At 48.0% G+C, this 18,230-nt stretch overlaps 1 protein-coding gene across 3 annotated transcripts in view; it reads left to right on the top strand.

Moving 5' to 3' along the window:
- The window catches only part of LPIN1 (lipin 1), a 94,964-nt gene that overhangs the window by 47,310 nt on the left and 29,424 nt on the right, over positions 1–18,230 (top strand). The window contains exons 4-13 of one of the 3 annotated variants that reach the window (XM_027621195.2): positions 207–514; positions 2,323–2,448; positions 3,749–3,877; positions 5,017–5,124; positions 8,363–8,492; positions 9,820–10,132; positions 11,186–11,279; positions 11,878–12,068; positions 14,112–14,205; positions 15,182–15,251. In XM_027621195.2, the coding sequence (XP_027476996.2) occupies positions 207–514; positions 2,323–2,448; positions 3,749–3,877; positions 5,017–5,124; positions 8,363–8,492; positions 9,820–10,132; positions 11,186–11,279; positions 11,878–12,068; positions 14,112–14,205; positions 15,182–15,251 (1,563 nt within the window). The remainder of the gene's footprint in view (positions 1–206; positions 515–2,322; positions 2,449–3,748; positions 3,878–5,016; positions 5,125–8,362; positions 8,493–9,819; positions 10,133–11,185; positions 11,280–11,877; positions 12,069–14,111; positions 14,206–15,181; positions 15,252–18,230) is intronic. The other 2 variants (XM_027621194.2, XM_027621196.2) reach the window with 2 other exon arrangements.

Genomic DNA, 18,230 nt, shown 5'->3' on the forward strand with positions numbered 1-18,230 from the left:
GAATGCGTTGTTGACTTCGTGGTCAGCTGTCCAATCTGGCACTGTGCCTCCAGCCATGGCGGCTGTGACCGTTAGGCTCCCTGCCCTGTGTGGCCCTCCCCAAGGGCGCTCGCGCTCCTAAAGGACCATCGGCCGGCCTTTGGCACCGCCCTGCTCCTTAAACCCAAACTAGCGAGACTCTTTGAAAACTAATTTCTGTCCTTTAGGAAGTGATCCCCATGTACCTGGCCACCTCCCCTATCCTGTCGGAGGGAGCCTCGCGCATGGAGTGTCAGATGAAAAGGAGCTCTGCAGACAGGATCAGAAACCTGGACCCCAGCGCATCGGGCCAGGCCTTACCCCCCAGTGAGGCCCCTTCGAGCGGCTCTTTAGTGAAGAAGAGGAGGAAGAGGAGGAGAAAGTCCCAGCTGGACACCCTGAAAAGAGACGACAACGTGAACACGTCCGAAGATGAGGACATGTTTCCCATAGAGATGAGCTCGGACGACCAGGCCGACCCACTGGACGACAGTAGGTAAATGTGCATGAAAGGCGAGATCTGTGTCGGGGTGCATTCATTCTTTGAGATGATTCTTGCAAACTCTTTCCTCCCTCCCGCCCCGGTATTCCCTCTTCTTCTTTTTTTAAAAATCTTATTTATTAGAGCGAGCGAGCATGAGCAGGAGCTGGTGGGAGGGGCAGAGGGAGAAGGAGAGGGAGAAGCAGACTCCCTGCTGAGCAGGGAGCCCGATGTGGGACTTGATCCCAGGACCCGGGATCACGACCTGAGCTGAAGGCAGACACTTAACCGACTGAGCCCCCCAGGTGCTCCACTATTCCTTATTCTTATGTGAGTGCATTTTAGACTGAGTTTTAGAAGTCTGTGGACCCAACCTCAAGGAGCATAAAGATCTGAGGTAGCTTACAACTACAAGGCAGTTGGTAGTACCCGACCTCCTCGTCTGGTTGCTTCAGCATCCAGGACAGAACCAAGGGACAGAGAAGTGAGCAAACTAATACTTCATGCACTAAACTGTTGTTTCAGAGCCTGCTTGCTCTTATTTGGGCCCCGACTGTGGACCTGGCCGTTGGGCTGATGTGTGGCTGGGGACTGATCTGTGACAGCCTTCAGGTTATAAGTACATGTGCAACGTGACCAGTTTTTTCTCCAAGCAGACTTTTCCTTTTCAGTTTTGACTAGGCCTGAGGTTTCATGGTCGTCTTGCTCACCTTTTCTTTGCTTTTAACAGGGTGGTGAAATTTGGTTTCTGTGTATTACTATTTTAGTGCAAATGGCCAGTTTTAAAAGAGAAAACTCATCTGTAAAGTATACTTGATATTTCAGATCTTTATGTAATTCAGTATAATTTTTCTTTTTTTTTTTTAGAGGGGGGGTGGAGGGGCAGAGGGAGAGAGAATCTCAAGCAGACGTCCTGCTGAGCACAGCGCCTGATGCAGGGCTCGATCTCACGACCCTGAGATCAGGACCTGAGCCGAAGTCAAGAGTCGGGCGCTTAACCGCAGGAGCCACCCAGGCACCCCTAAAATTCAGTATAATTTCTGATAATTATTTTTGTATCTTGCTAACATAAAGAAGGGATAACGAACATCAAGAGTATCCCTCTGCTTCATTATCCAAAATAGGATTTATCCCCCACTTGGCTAAAAATACGGGCAAATTGGCAATGTCACTTTTCCTAACTATAGCCTCTAATCAGCTGTAGGCTCAGAAACTGGTGGTTGGGCTTATTATAGTTGCCATCCCTGCGTGGCTTTTAATTCCAGAACTTAGTGATGGATATTTCAGGGAACATCAAAAGTATGGGTAGATGGCCTCTGTGTGACTGAAAGAGCGAATCGTATTTTTTTAATGGATGCTTTCTACCTGAAATGAGGTAGCTTTGCAGTCATTTTGTAATTGTAAGATTCATTTGGTTTATATCATTTATTTATTCTGCCAGATGAAGCATGGTCTGTGTGTGATCATTCAGTTACTCGGCAGCCCTACCCGTGGACAGTAAGACTTCTCAGCCTCCTGGGCCCAGTTTCGGGGCTGCAGGATCACCATTGTGCATGTCTGTCAGCCCAGAGGCTTAAATACAGTCATTTTACGTTTATAATCCAGCCAAAGCATGAACACATTTTTGTGTGTCTTTGTCTCATGTTTTTCCTCTCCACTGCCTGCAATGTGTGTGGGTGGGTCAGAAAGAGATCATGTTCATCTACAATGAACTTAGATAATCAAGGTAAAAGGGAAACTTGCCTTTACTGTGAATCTATCACTAATAATCACTAATAGTTCTTTGATGTTAGTCTTTGTTTTTTGTTTTGTTTTCCCTCCAGAACTCTTCCTAATGATATACCTGCATTCCAAGAAGATGTTTCTAAAGAAAGCCCTTCCCCCATCATGACTTACCCTCAGTCAGCTTCGTACCCTAATTCTGATAGAGAGTGGTCACCCAGCACCAGGTAAGTTGCTGGGGGAAGTGTGTGCGTTTGTTCACCCCGGTCCAGAGGATTTAAAGTCAGTGACAGGAAGCGTGTCTAATAAAATAGTGAAATATAAGTAAAACGCGAAAAAATGCAGTTTAGAGTAGGAAGTACAGATCAGGATTGAAAAAGGACATGTGCAGGTCATAAACTTCTGATATCATCATCAGGCTGCAAATCTGGCTCTTCACTCCCCGCAGGTGACCTTGAAAGCAAAACCACTCTGGTTCCTCAGGGCTAATTGTCAGCGGGAGAAAACAGGTGGCCGAGCCTTTTTTGACACTTAGCCCTCAAGTACGATTCAGGAGCCACCAAGGTGGTTCTGGGCTGTTAGAATGATGCCTTTGCCCCATGCTTAACCCCTTCTGCTGAGATCAGGAATATTTAGTATAACTCTGATGTTGCCCTAGAATTGGGTATAAACTTGGAGAACCAGACCTGCTCAGGCTACGGATTGCCATCCTGAAGATCCCAGAGACTTGTAGTCAGTGAGACCTCTGAGAATATGTGAGCCCTTCAGAGCCCTTCTCAGAAGGACTGGGGCGGGGGCAGATCTAAACTGAGTGTTCTCAGCAGGGACCATATCACCCCCATTGGGACAAAAATTGGTTCTTGGGCAACAAAGAATTCTTAGATATTATAATGGCTTGTGGCCTCCACGGGGCCTCACACATAAGCAGGTTCAGAGTCCATCTGTGGTGTTCAAGTTTCATGGTGGAGAGAGGACCACAGCAGGGTGGGGTGGGGGGAAGCCTCAGCTGTCCAGAGGTGCGCTAACAATGAAAGAGGTTGAGAAACACCGATCTTAGTGACAGGGACATCCTTGGATTCTTCTTCTTCTTCTTCTTCTTTCTTCTTTCTTCTTTCTTCTTCTTTCTTCTTCTTTCTTCTTCTTCTTCTTCTTCTTCTTCTTCTTCTTCTTCTTCTTCTTCTTCTTCTTCTTCTTCTTCTTCTTCTTTCTTCTTCTTCCTTTTCTTCTTCTTCTTCTTCTTCCTTTTCTTCTTCTTCTTCTTCTTCTTCTTCTTCTTCTTCTTCTTCTTCTTCTTCTTCTTCTTCAGATTTTATCTTATTTATTTGAGAGAGAGAGAGAGAACAATGAATGAGCAGTGGGTGGGGGGCAGAGGGAGAGGGAGAAGCAGGCTCCCAGAGGAGCAGGGAGCCCGATGCCGGGCTTGATCCCAGGACCCCCAGATCATGACCTGAGCTGAAGGCAGACGCTTGACCGGCTGAGCCTCCCAGGCGCCCCAACCTTGGATCATTCTTGTTCCTCATGTTTTAGATGTACTTGTAGCTTGCAGTGGAAGTGTAGGAACCCTGCTGCAAAGGCTCCCTGCCTAAAGCCAGGGTCCTCCCAACACCACTCCTCGTTCCAGTTTCACCAGAGTGATCTCGCCAGTGGGATAGCACAGTGAGCAGTGTGCGCTGGAGCCCGAGCCCGAGTCCGAGAGAACTATATAGGTCCCGTGCCTGGTTCCAGCCAGGACCAGGACAGGGAGTGTTAGTCCGCCAGGGTGGGGCTGGGGGCCTGGCAGATGTCCTTGTGGAGGTCTGTCTGCAGACCCGCCCCATGTAACAGAAACAGAATGCTGGCTACCTAGGACATTTACAGTCTTGTAGCAGCCAGCCTTAGAGGGTAAAAAGAAACTGAAAAAGTTCACTTTGGTGATGGAGTTCCTTTGACCCAGTATATCCAAAATATCATCAAGTCGTTCTCACGAAGTTCTTAATGAGATATCTCACGTTCTTGTTTTCATACTAAGTCTTTGAGGTCATTGTGTATGTCACGTGTAAGGACCACCCCGGTTTGGACATGTCACACTTCACGTGCTCGATAGCCACATGCCGCTGGTGGCTGTCATAATGGACAGTGCAGATACTAGGCCTTTCTGGAACCTCCCACATCGTCTCCCTAGGTCTGTGAAAATGCACCCTAAGGAGGGAAAAAGATGGTACTTTAGGAAGAAAATTACGTGGGATGGTTAAAAACCAGTATTAGGTTGAAAAATCTGTTCAAACACTCTACATTAATTTTAAGAGTTTCAAATAAATGTTTAAAACACAACCCTGATATGTTCCCCTGTCTTTCATGATTTGCTGTATGAATCCGGAATAGCGACTCTGTCACATCGTGTGGGTCTGACTGCTGTCAAGTGCAATGACAAATTAGGATAAATAGATACATTTCCATACTTGGAATTATGTATTTTCTTTAAAGAGACAACTGGCAGCAGAAACGATCAATTCTTTGGAGAATGTAGTTTGATTAAGCACTAAATTCTGACCAGAGAACAACAATCTTTTATGGCCATATGGATGAAATAGAAAGTGAAATGAGTCTTTTGGCAGTTTCCTGTTCTTATGGTTCAAAAAAATTCATGTTGATTTCTGAGTGATTTCAACAGAGAGTGTTCTGCTGTTGTCAGATGCTTAACTATGTTCATTTTCTTACAAATGCTTTTGTGGAGAGTAGTCAAAGAATTTATATGAAGTTCAATTTAATTGACCTATGATTTTTCTTTCTTTTAATGTATATCACGTGGTATCCAGTAGCCCGATAGATTGCCAAGGGACTGCCCCCCGCTTGGCGGTTGCGGCCGAGGGAGGCCTTTCTAGCTCTTGCCCTCCACGGTCTTCCCACCTCCATGCTTCGGAAAGGTAGAGGGGCTCTTTTCCCCACTTGGATGTCTTCAATAATAAAAACTATGATCTAACTCTTACAAGTCTGTTTACCATTGACCAAATTACTTACGTGGAAAACACATAGAGACTGTATATGAAACCTTTGATCTAACCCTTACAAATCTACTTGACTAACCAAATTACTTATGAAGGAAATACATATAGATGATTATTTGCCTTTGATTTTAAGCATTTGTAGATTATTAGATCTTTTTTTTTTCCACAACTAAATTTGATTCTCTGGAAATTATTTATGGCTAAGTATATAGTTCTTCCTAATTTTGTGGAGTGCTTTGCAAAATAGAATAATGAAATAATTGGTAATATGATTTTTGCTTTGTGTCTAGGGTTGTTCAACATATAAGTTTATAAGATCTTTCGTATAAGGGGGGTTATTATAGCTCTTTAATTAGCTTCTTAGACTGTCTGAATAATGGAATCCTGTTGCCCCAGCATTTCTAGAATGGAGTTTTGGGGCGTAGCCTAGGGTGGATCTTAAGGTTTAGGGTCGTAAGTTTATATTTTCCTCTGAGGTTCCTGCCTCCAGTCCCTCCATGTCGTCCACACTCCAAGCTACGTGATGGACGTACATGGTTTATAAACTTTAACAAATGAAGCTCTGATTGACCTCCACATGGGAAACTGTTTTTCTTTTTGATTAAAGAGCCAACTCTCAGGATGTGCTTCATTTGGAGGTTACATGTATAGAGGAAAGGCCATTTTGAAAGGAGGTAAACTAAGCTGTGAACAGTTAAAACTAACTTGCCTAAGTGGGGCTGGCAAACTTCTGAAAACTATTACGTGGTTAATAAATGCATTATTTATGAAAACCAGTCATGGACCTTGTGAGCTTACTTTTTTGAACAACCCTTGACCTTAAAAGTCTAGTATTTGATAATGGGAAACTTTGGGACCACCATCTTTCTCCTGAATCACACCCAGTACTGGGAGACCTTTCCCTGACTCACCTACTGTCAGTCTGAATTCTGCAGAACGTTGCGTGTGTATTTGCGTCCAGAATCCTTTTGACAAAGGCTGGTGTTGCCCACGTGCTGCCATTTATCTCGGTGGCGTATCAGGCGTGAGAGGTGGGACTCCGAGCTCGTGACTTCCACACAGGGCTCATTTCTCTGTGAATGAGTTTGCAAACCTGAATACCTCTGTGGAAACTTAGGGCTTGTGGTGTTTGTGCAAGGATCGGGATAGCAGGTGTTCTGGAGTTGGCGCCGCAAGAGACCTGTGTTCAGTGTTCGCCTTCTTCTAGAGCAAGGGTTGGCTAACTACAGCCGGTGGGCCAACTGTGATTTTATGGGACTACAGCCAGCTTGTTCACGTATCGTCTATGGCTGCTTTTGTGCTACTGTGGCAGAATTGTGCATTTCTGACAAAGATCGCATGACCCACAAAGCTTGACGTATTCAGTCTCTGGCCTTTTACAGACATAGTTTGCTGACCCCCCTGCTCCAGAAAAGTTCTAAAGGGCTTTACTGACTTTAGTGCAGAGGGTAAGACAATTCATTGTTCCACAAGATATAAATTATATTTTACGTGGTAAAATATAACAGCAGGAGCTTTTTAAACCAGTGATTTGAGGTTTGGGTGCAATGCTGTTGAGGATAGGAAGCCAATTACAGTGGACTTTTTCTGCGATGACTCTGGAGAAAAAGTGGATTCAGGTCACGGTTGTGGACACACCAGTGCCAGGAAAGCAGTGACCCTCCTGTAATTGCGCAGGGCCGGAAGGAGCAAAGGAGGTTGGGAGGCGATGAACACTTTACCACCTAGACGTATGGGGCGCTCAGTCTTCCTCCCGTGGGACCACTTCCCATAGGGTGGAACAGCGTGTGTGCGTGTGTTTATGTGTTGGGAGAGGTTTCCCACTGTATACACCCCACAACACGCTGTCCCAGGGTCCTCCTGTCCACACATGGAGAAATAGAGCGTGAGGGCCGCACTGTGGCCATGTACCATGGGGATGGCTTGGTGGGCCATGGGCACCACGGGCGATGGACCAGCCTCTGAGCACCTTGGTGTGGAATGGAGGAGGGAGAGAGAGCGGTCAGTCTCTTTGGTCCAAACGGCTGGACCGAAGAGATCTGGGCCCAGTTTGGCCAGCCCATTCAGGGTCCCTATTTGTTTCATCTCTGACTGCTCCTTGTCCTGACAGGAAGCCATGTTCAGCTGGAGTTGAAATCTAACTCAGATAGGTCTGTGAGGCCAAGCAGGACGGTGAGTGGGAACCCAGGAGAGAGTGAGGTCTGTGGAAGGGCGTGCGAGAGGAAAACATGGCGGCTTTGTCCCCCGTGTCATGTGACACCGTTGTCTTACTCAGGGGGAAAGGACGTGAGAGAGTAAAGGCAGGGAGAGAGTAAATGGATGTATTTTCTCATCCAGATGTTGTTTAGGAGACTGTGAGAAGTTTGTAGACAAGCTGATGACTCTTGGCTGGTCACTCTGGCTGGACAGAGGGAAAACTTCGTTCAGGTCTAAAGAGTAGAAATAGGGAATGTGGAGAGAGAACACAAGGTACAACCACTTAAAAGCTGGCCTGAGAGTTAAGCCCCGTGATACGTTGTTACAGAACAAGCCTTGACCAACAGGTGGATCAGGTGGATCTTTGAAGTATTCCTGGAAGATAGAGTATTTAATGAAATCTCAACATAGAGGCTCCTGCCACGTTAGGGAGTTTGAGTTTATTCTTGGCATCTGGAATTTGCAGCAAAATTGGCACGTGATGCAAGTTCCCTGTTTTTGAAGCCAGTGCAGATTCATAAATATTTTAAAAATAGAATATGATGGGTGCGTATCTGAGATAGGCAGGAGTCCCTTTGCAGCCGAGAGCTGACAAGCTCGGTTTGGAAGTTGAGAATGCAGGAGAGGGGAGCTCAGGGTGAGGTGGGGAAAGATGGGTGGTTTGGAGATAAGAACAAACTTTTTTTCCTTTCTACTTTCATCTCTCTTTTCCTTAATTTTCCTTTCAACATGCCTCTTCTCAACTTTACCTGGAACTGGGGGGCAGGTTGGGATAGGTTACCCAAACTGGGAGCTCCTTCCACCTGGCGCTGTGTTCTGTGGACCCCTAGTGGCCACAGAGGGGAATGTCATGAAGCTTGTGTGCATTTTCTGGGCTGTTTGAACCACAGAATTCTGGACCAAAAAACATCTTAAAAAGTTTCTCTTTCCAGTTTAATCATGGCTTTGTGTTTTTCTTAAGTCCTTCAGGTTCTCGACCTTCAACACCTAAAAGCGATTCAGAATTGGTCAGTAAGGCCACCGATAGGACGATGCAGAAGAATAACCTAGAAATGCTTTGGCTTTGGGGAGAATTGCCACAAGCAGCAAAGGTAAGTTTTTCTCCCCCCCTCAGCCCTGCTCTACGTCGAAGATAGTTTCTAAAAACATGAAATGGGCACAATCTTTTCTTTCACAAAGTTTTGTTTCATATTCCAGTCTATCAAAAGAATCTTGAATATATTACTATAAAAATTTTTCCTAACATTGTAAAGCTTCTAGAAGATGCTCCAGCTTCTTGTATCCCCAGTAAATATTTGTAACATGAGTGAATGAGTGAGTAAACATTGAAAGCATTCCTATTAAGAATCCCGATGGGCAACTCTGTGGAGGGAAGATCTGTTGAGGTAGAGTTGTGGACTCTTTCCTTTTCTGGGTTATATTTAGCTTTCATGGACAACGCTGATTTCTCTGCCCACAAGCTATAGTGCTGACCCAGCCAGCCATCTTTACAAGCTCATGTCATTTGTTGCTGGAGAAATGGCATGGAAGTGAAAGTGCTAACCCATCACTTCTTCTGGCAAAACGCTTCCAACCACAGACGGGCCATAGCATTGTTTTCGTTGTGCTAGAGCCGTGAGATCGAATACAGGAACGAATACCCTCCCTCTCCTGTCCAACCCCAGAAATTGCATTTTGGTTTTTGTTTGGATAAATCTTTTCCCTAACTGGACACTCCTTGGAGAAGTAGAATCGGAAATGCTAATTTCCGACTTACGGGGGAAACCACTTATTCACTTAGTTTTGTGGGTAAACTTTATTAAAACATAGCTGTGTACAGAAAAATGCCCGGATCGTAAGTGCACAGATTGGAACATTTTCACACTGTGAATGTGTCCACGGGACTTGCACCCAGAGAGAAGCAGGGCTTAATCAGCCACTCGAAAGCCCCCACCCTTTGCAGGTACCGCTCAAACTGCCCGCCCCGCCCCCCCGGAAGGATAAACGTCCTCCTGCCTCTCACAGCAGAGATGAGCTTGGCAACCTTCATCATGCTATTGTGTGTAATTGTAGTTCACTTGTCATTGCTGCCCATTACTACCCATCCTGTGAATAACTTCCCGTTCTATGGATGGACATTGAGTACTTGAGCTACTTCTGTTTGTTGGCCTTTACCGATCCCACTTTATTCTCTTTGGCATTTGATGTTTTATATGAAAGTTCATTTGTTTTGGAACTGGTGTTCTGCTCTTTAGAGTCTTTTGGCAGAAGGGAAATCACCGGGTGACTCCTGAGGCTTAACTGTCTCTCTGCGAAATGGGCCGACAGTTGTGCAGATTGTTAATGGGTTAACTGTTTTTCTTCGGTTAACACCTTTTTTCTCTTCGCCCACGCTCTGACCATTCTGTCTGTCTGTTTGTCTCTGCCCCTTCGACATAGTCCTCTCCACACAAGATGAAAGACTGCAGCCCATTAAACAGTAGAAAAATCTGTGATAAGATGCACTTTCAGACCATCCAGAGTGAGTCTTCCGATGCGTTTAGTGACCAGTCGCCAACCCTGGCCAGGCCTCCCGTGCTGCCCGTTCCAGAGTCGGGCAAGCCTCCCATGGAGATGCAGTTTGTGAACGAAGAAGATGTCGAGGCCTTGGGGGCGGCAGCCCCGCCTTTATCTACGATCGAAGAACCCAAACCCCTCTCTGCCAGCGTAGCCCCGACGGCAAGCAAGACAGATTCTCCTTCCAGGAAAAAAGGTGGGAAGGCCCGTGCGCCCTAGCTCCTTCTGTGCAGACTTGGTGCTCTGCACATTCCCGATCCTTCCCTTGGAGGTCCCTAGTGCATCAGGGGGGAAGCTGGACCGGGACAGCTTTCTGCGGAAGGTGTTAGCAGAATTTAGTTACAGAATCAGACCGAAGGAACCCTTGGGGCGGGTGTCATGAGCCCCCTCACTTTCTAGATCCGGGTGCTAGGATCCAGAGGCATGACGTCTTTTTCACCCACTTGGGCCTCCAGAGGAAGTTGATTATTGAGCTAATCCTGGTCTCCTCGCCCCCTGCCCCCAGTTTCTGTCTAGCACGTTGCCCAGTTTTAATTTCTGCATGCTGCATATCAATGTTTTGGGGGATCACTTGTTTATATATATATATTTTTTTGCCGGGAACTCCCCTACTAGAATATATGTGCTCTGTGATATCAAGAACCTTTTGGTCTGGTTTACCTGTGTTTCCTCTGTGCTCAGAATAGTCAGTGCTCTGTAATGGCCGGTGGAATACACACCTGGTGGTGTGTCAGGAGGGGTGATGTCAAGCCTGCTCAGTTAACCACGTGGTGTGGTGCAGTTTTCTAGATTTGTGTGAACCAGTGACGTAGTTCTCTGGCAGAAGGAAACAGGAAGTCCGCGGTCATGGTGCACAGTGACCGCCGACGTGCTGTGTAGGCCCCCGGGCCTGGGACTATGGATACCAGGACGTGCTTCATGAAAGCTTTCGTCATTTAATAATGATGGTGGCAATCGCTTCAATAGATTGAGTGCTCAGTACATGTCAGGCACTTCACAGGTGGGGGGCGGAGCTCGGCAAGGTCACGTAGCTCGGTCAGGGGTACGCTCTTAGCAGTGGTGGGGTTGCACGCAGACTTGGTGAGTCGGCCTCCGGAGTCCTGCTGCGCTGCCGACCTCCAGCTCTTGTACTCGTGGGCCAGTGGGGACACTTTGGAGCAAATGTGCACATTGTGTTTAAGTGCTTTCCAGAGCTACTCACAAGTCCATGGAAGACCAGGGCTCTGACTCGACCCGTTTGCTTTTTCAGACAAACGAAGCAGGCATCTTGGTGCTGACGGCGTCTACTTGGATGACCTCACAGATATGGATCCTGAAGTGGCTGCCCTGTATTTTCCCAAAAAGTAAAATTTCTTTTTATTCCTCATATCATTTTCTGTGTTCATCTGTGTGAGTCTGGTTTTTCCCCCCTTATATTCGATTGGAAGGTGAGTAACAAAAGGGAGGCTCAGATTGTACTGTGGAAAGCTACCAGTAAATAATGGATTTTCTCTGGAGACACGTGTGTGGATATCTCTGTGTGGCTGGCTTCCCACCTTCTGAACAGGAAGGCAGGCCCCAAGGCCGGCTGCCGGGGTGACGCCACAGTCACGTCACGGGGGGCGGTGGCCCACAACCCTACTCAGTGGCCAAGAGGGGTCAGCTGCACAGCCCGCTCCCTCCCCAGGAGAGAGTCTCCCGTGGCCCCGGAGGGTGGTCGCGAGATCCGTGGCCTCTGAGGACAGCGTGCTTTCCCTGCCGTTCATTTCACGTAGGCTTGGAAGGCGACACGGGGAGGACAGTAGGCTAAAATAATTGCTTCTCTCCCAAGGCAGTTGGTTTCCCTTGTCTGTCTTTGTCACGGTCCTGAGATGAGCGCCTGTGCTACTCTGAGGGCCAGCACGTGGAGGGAGCCATTTGCTGTCTGTGATGTCAGAACATCTCCCCTCTTCCTTCTCCCAGCGGAGATCCTTCCGGACTCTCCAAACCCGCCAGTGACAACGGGGCCCGGTCTGCCAACCAGTCCCCGCAGTCCGTGGGCAGCTCTGGCATCGACAGCGGCGTGGAGAGCACGTCGGACAGCCTGAGGGACCTGCCATCCATCGCCATCTCCCTGTGCGGGGGCCTCAGCGACAATCGGGAGATAACCAAAGGTACAGCCTGGGAGCCAGGCCCTGGAGCCCGTCTTCGGGCCATGAGCGCCCTCGTGTGGCCAGTGGCGAGAACGTCCGGAAGCCCGGGCTTCTCTAGTTCATGTCCAAAGTCGCTCTTCACTTGGCTGGGTTCCTGAGAGCGCAGACAGCTCATTGCAGCTCAGGGCCCAAATGCTGCTGGCCTGCAGGTGGCTGACCTGAGGGCTCGGGGCCACTTGCCGTGAGGGGTGTTTGCTGAGCATGATGTGTGTCTCCTTCCCTGTGCCTGTCCTGCAGAGGTGCCCTCTGGAGCCTACAGCCCAGTGGGAGTGTCAGGGTTATGGGGACACAGGGCACTGGGAGTGTCAGAAAGGCTGTGGGGTCTTGAGGAGGGAGGGACGTCTGAGTTTGAGCACGTTCAGGGGCCTTTGCCAGCTGGATCTCAAGGGTGCTCATAGGCTTGGCGTCGGTGGCGAGTTAATTTGTAGTGTCCATCAAATTCAGAACGATGGTTTCCCAGTATCTCGTGACAGCTACGTGGTGAGGTGGCCCCCAGGCCCCCGATGGGTGCATCAACCATCACCAACTGATGAATTCCTCGAGTGGCCTTAGTGGCCCTGAGTCTCCCTCTGCCACCCCTCCCACCTCCACTGTTCTCTCTTCTTCATCACGCTCCCCCCGCCCCACAATGGTCTGTTTTTCTAGCCGGGAAGGGGTGAGGCTGTGCAGTTCATCCCCTTGCCACTCGGGAGCCACTGTCTTCCCTTCCTGCCCTGAGCTGCCATCCTAGACTCCTGTCTCTCCTGAAGCCCCGCAGGGCTTTGTGAAGTTCTTCTCACACAAAAGCTGGGGCCCCTTATTCCGGAACCTGAACCAGCTAATCCGTCACCTGGTGCTGAACTGAACATTAAGTTTCTTAATGTGATCCAGCTGATTTAGTCCATCACAGGAGGTCTTTCTAAGCCCCCCACCCCTCTAATAACCAGCCACCTTGTTTCCAAATCTCTATCACCAACCACTCTGGGGCCTGGAAGAGGTGTGAGAAGGCTGGTGTGCAATGGCACCCCCTCTCCGGTGCACTTGCGCACTGAGTGTCCTTCCACGGGGGTCCATACAGATGAGGCCAGATTCCCATGACCAGGAGCCCCCGAGGAGAGTACCTAGCGGTATGAATTAGGATTCCGAAGGTACACGCCGTGCCAGTCCGGGTGGGCGTCTGACCAAGGGGTCTTTTCTACTGGACATGTGTGACTCCCGGTGTCCAGGGTCGGCTGGGTCTTGGTTCCATCCGGGGTCTATTGGACCCCCTTAGGGAAGGAGTGGGGACCAATTAGAGCCAGAGAGGTGGTCAGAACCCTCATCAAGGCTCCAGCCAGGGCCAGCCGAATGGGGGATGTCGAATGGAGGCCAGAGCTCGTTGCAGAAGCCAGAGTCAGGGCTAAGGTCCAGGGCCTCTGGCCCTGTGGCCTTCCTGCCTCCCGGGATGTGGTGGGGCTGGGTCAGGAGGCCAGGCCTCACGCTGTCTTCCGCACTTCCTACACATGACAGTGACCAGCACCTCACCCACTGACATGGAGTGAGCCCTTGCTTTAGGCAGGACATTGTGCTTCCCAGCCTCATAGTCACCGAGGAAGCAGGTGTGGTTCTTAATCCCCACGTTACAGATGAGGCTTGGGGAGATTAAGTACTTGCTCAACACAAGCTCACACCAATAAATGTGACTGAAACTGCGTGGCCTGGTTTCTGAATCTACTTGCCAGTCACCTGCTTCTGTAGATGCATAGGGAGACTGCATTTTCCACACACCTGCTCCCTGCCTCACTGCCTGGACATACGCTTGCCCCACGTCCTCGGACTGCCCCCAGCTGCCCTTCATTTCTGCACAGACACTGCCCCCAAACTAACTCAAGCCCCTTTACAAATACGTTTGAAGAATTGTCTATACAGCTGGAATGCATAGGCTCCCAGAAAACACTTGTGAATGAGTGAGGGAAACCTAAACCTATTTTTTTGAACAAAATATTCCTTCTATTTTCTCCTTGTTCCCTATGATTGCTTTCACAGATGCGTTTCTGGAGCAAGCCGTGTCGTATCAACAGTTTGTGGACAACCCGGCTCTCATTGATGACCCCAATCTTGTGGTGAAGATCGGGAATAAGTAGGTTCCTATTGAAAGTCATTTTGGCTGCCTCAGGGTACTGTTTGCATTTCAGTTTTTCAAAAGCAGAGACACAGACAGTAAACCTTAGAAATATGTAAGATGAAGTCTTTGTTAAAATTTATTATTATCTCTTCACTCTTGGCAAAATACCGTGTTGTTATATAGTTGGTAGGTTGGTGTAACTGTCAATCGTGTGGGTTTTAATATTCATCTGTACTAGATTTTCTTAAAAAGATGTATTTATTTATTTTAGAGACAGAAAGAGAGCATGAGCAGGAGGGACAGAGGGAGAGGGAGACGGAGGACCTCAAGCAGACTCCCTGCTGAGCGCAGAGCCTGGTGCGGGGCTCGATCTCACAACCCTGAGATCACGACCTGAGCCAAAAGCAAGAGTGGGGCACTTAGCCGACTACGCCACCCAGGTGGCCCCGTACTAGATTTTATAATGGAATGCATCCAGTCTCGGCCCTTGGCCTGTGAGCCTCAGGCCCACGTTGTCCGTGGGCTTCACAGCATAGACTGCTTGTCTACCCCGTGAAGGTTTCGGTGTCTGAGGTCAGGGAATGTGCAGGTGTTTTTGTAGACTGTCAGCAAACTTTTCTCCCTGAGAGGAAGTCAAGGGTGTTTAGGTATTAACTTGGGGTACCTAGTTGCCTTTTCCATGAAGTATGGCAAGAAATGCCTTCAGCACGTCAGTGGCTTGATGCGCCACGGAGCTCGGGCTCACCTCCAGCTGGCCGCGGGGGGTCTCCCACCGCCTCTGTTGGTCTCTGCTTGGCCCCCGAGAGCGGCTGCTGTGGGGTCAGCAGGGTGAGGGGCAAATGGGGGAGGGCCGGGGTGTTGGCAACAGCATTGGGCTCATTAAGGACCCAGCCGGGGTTCCAGAGCTTTCCTTGACTGTTTCTCGTGACATTAGGAAGATTTTTCAGTCCGAGCCTTGGTCTTTGACATCTATGTCATTTTTCCACATCAGATACTATAACTGGACGACAGCAGCACCTCTGCTCCTGGCAATGCAGGCCTTCCAGAAACCTTTGCCAAAGGTGAGCTTGAACATGAGGCAGAAGAGGTGGCACTAAATACCATAGGCAGACTAATCTGGGCGGTTGGAATTTAACTTTTACTTTAGAACCACAATGTTAATTACATTACATTCTTTTGAAGTTCATGGTTATAGAGGTCAGGGGCTTGGAATCTGCCTCTCTTGCACCCTGAAGGTCCTTCCCCTTCCTGCTTATCAGGGCGAAACCTCCCAGTCCCGAGTCCTGCCTCTTCCGGGGCTCCTTTCCCGACACCTGCTGTGCTAGGGACGTAGGTGGGGGCAGAGTGGGTAGATGCCGGGAGGTCAGAGCCCAGGGTTGGCGAGGGGACGAGAGAGAAGGGCTGGAGCCGATGGCAGTGTGGGTGCAGGGAGACAGAGCGTCAGATGTCAGCCAGGAAGCAAGCCCCGGGCCTCACTGGCCGAGGAGGGGAGAGCGCAGGGCCCGGTGGTCCCTAGCCGCACGAGAGGGCAGGTGGTGGCCGTGGGAAGAGGCAGGGTTAGAAGGGCAGGCGGGCCGCTGTAGCCCCCCCGCCGTGCTGTCGTGCTCCCCCGAGGTCTCCTCGGACACTCGGCCTGGAATTGTTCAGTTTTTCCACCTTTTATCTTCCTACTAGATTATACATTCTTTCTGCTGCAAAGACCACGTCTTAACCTTGTCTCCCTCATCCGCTCAGCAAGAGCTTCGTGCGGTTTGGATATTGTAGCCATCAGATAGTTGTGATATCCGAGGTTCTTGAAAGTCTGCTCTGACTTTGTTGGGCCCATGCTCACGCCTTCCTGCGCGTGTGCGTGTGCGCATGTGCGGGCTGCGGCCGGGGGGGGGGGGGGGCGGTTGCGCGTGTGTGTGCTTGGATGTGCACGTACCTGTGTGGGTAGCGTTTGGGGTTTGGAGATCGTGACCTCCTCTGTGGTGGTACTTTATCTGAGGTCTTGTTTTCCTCCCTGGTTTTGTTTTGTCCCTGCTGGCTTCCCTGTCCCCTCATGGTATTCATGGCCCAGGATAAATTATTATGTTACATTTCTCAGCTCTTAACAAATCAAAGGAAAAAGACCAATGCAATAGAAATATCCTTTAACTTAAAGGGGTTTAGCTCACAAAAGACGTGTGCATGGCTCCTAAGCTGAGGCTTTGTGATATCCTTTACAAGCTGTCAGTAAGTCCTTGACTCTGCTTATGGTGTTTCTTAATGTAGAATTAGTTTTATATGTAGAATTTGTCCATCCTTTAAGGCTGTTGGGTCTTGTATCACACTTAGAATGGCCCTGCTTCCCCATTTCTGAAACTTGTGAAAATATGCTAGCTTTCCCCCTGGTACTTTCTTTTTCTTCTTTTTTCTTTTTTATATAGGTTCCCTGCCTAGCGTGGAGCCCAATGCGGGGCTTGAACTCACGATCCTGAGATCAAAACTTGAGCTGAGATCAAGAGTCAGATGCTTAACCCCCTGAGCCACCCAGGCGCGCTCCCCTAGTACTTTCTTAAATCTCTGATCTGTCTAGGTTTTATTTTGTGAGTGAGTGAGGTATCAGGAACCAAATCAGTTCTTTCCCAGCTGGTTACTGAATCATGATGCTTTGTAGGAAACAGAATGACTATGAGTAGCTTGAATAATAAGGGTTTATTATCTGACATAGTAAGAATCTTTGAGGTTGGTAGTTTCAGGGTTAGCTTCTCCGTGATCGTCTTGGCTTTCCCTTTATGATCACAAGGTGGCTGTCCCCCACGTCATCCTCTCCAACAGCCACACCCCAAATAGGAAGGATGAGACAGACTTCTCACATTTCATTGGCTACAACTTGGTCACATGATCACCTCCAACTGGCAAAACAGCAGAATGAACGTGAATGGCGTAGATGAAGCGAGGTCCAAACATATTGCACCTGATTCCTAAACAGAGTTTTGGATGTGTTGGCAGGAAAGAAAGGGGATGATGTGCCCAGGGAGGCAAGTACCCGGGCCTGGCATAGCTACCTAATTATCTGAGTACCTTTGGTTAGATAACTCTTCTCCCCACTGATAGGCGCTTATAGCTACAGTGTGTATGAATTTAGATTCATTTCTGGACTTTGTCTTCCGCTCCAGGTATACGTTTACTCATGTACCAACACGCATTCTTATAATTACGATAGCTTTTCAATATATTTTAATATCTAGTAAGACTCATACCTACCTAATAATACCCTTCTGTCTGTGAGTTTTCTTGGCTATTTTTATTTGTTTTATAAATGAACTTTAGAATCGCTTTGTCTAGGTATGAAAATAATCCTAACTAGTTTTTTTTCTTTTAACTGGGGTTTTGTGACATTTATGGATGAATTTAGGACGAATAGGGTAATCGACATCTGTACACATTATCCTCTTTATGAATAGGTTACTCGTGGTTTTCTTTTCCGTGTATTCAGTTTCTTTTGTATCAAATAGGGACTTTTAAATGATAACAAGAAGCACAATAGGCGAAATATGTGAATTTTTTTATCTCTCACTTAACCTGAAGCCTGTTTGGTCAAAAGATGTAAATTGTTCTTTCGTTACTAGCGGTGGGGGGGGGGGGTGTCCGTTCCCTGATAGTTCTGTGAACCAAGGAAGGGAGAGGAGATACTGTTTACCTGGTGCTGGAATTCGCCTCAAGATAGACATTTTCTTCTTCGGAAATTTTCTTTTAGAAAATTATTAATTAATATTTAATCTTCCCCCATTAAACTTTGATTTCTTTAGGGCGTGGGTATGAGTTTTCTTTTTAATACTTGAGGTTTTGACCCAAATGCATCTACTAAGGTTCAGTTTGTCCCAATTTGGCGGTTTACATTTACTAAAGAGATCCTGTACATTTTACTCTTTGTTTAAAACCATTTTACCCTCTACTCCATATTAATCATTTCATTTTTTTCTTTTATAATCATCATACTGAGAGTAACAGTAGTTTAACCAGTAAATCACTTTAATTTGAAAACCTCTGGTCTTAACTAATCACTAATGATTTTC

Source organism: Zalophus californianus, chromosome 8, assembly GCF_009762305.2.
Source record: "Zalophus californianus isolate mZalCal1 chromosome 8, mZalCal1.pri.v2, whole genome shotgun sequence".
Classification (NCBI taxonomy): Eukaryota; Metazoa; Chordata; class Mammalia; order Carnivora; family Otariidae; genus Zalophus; species Zalophus californianus.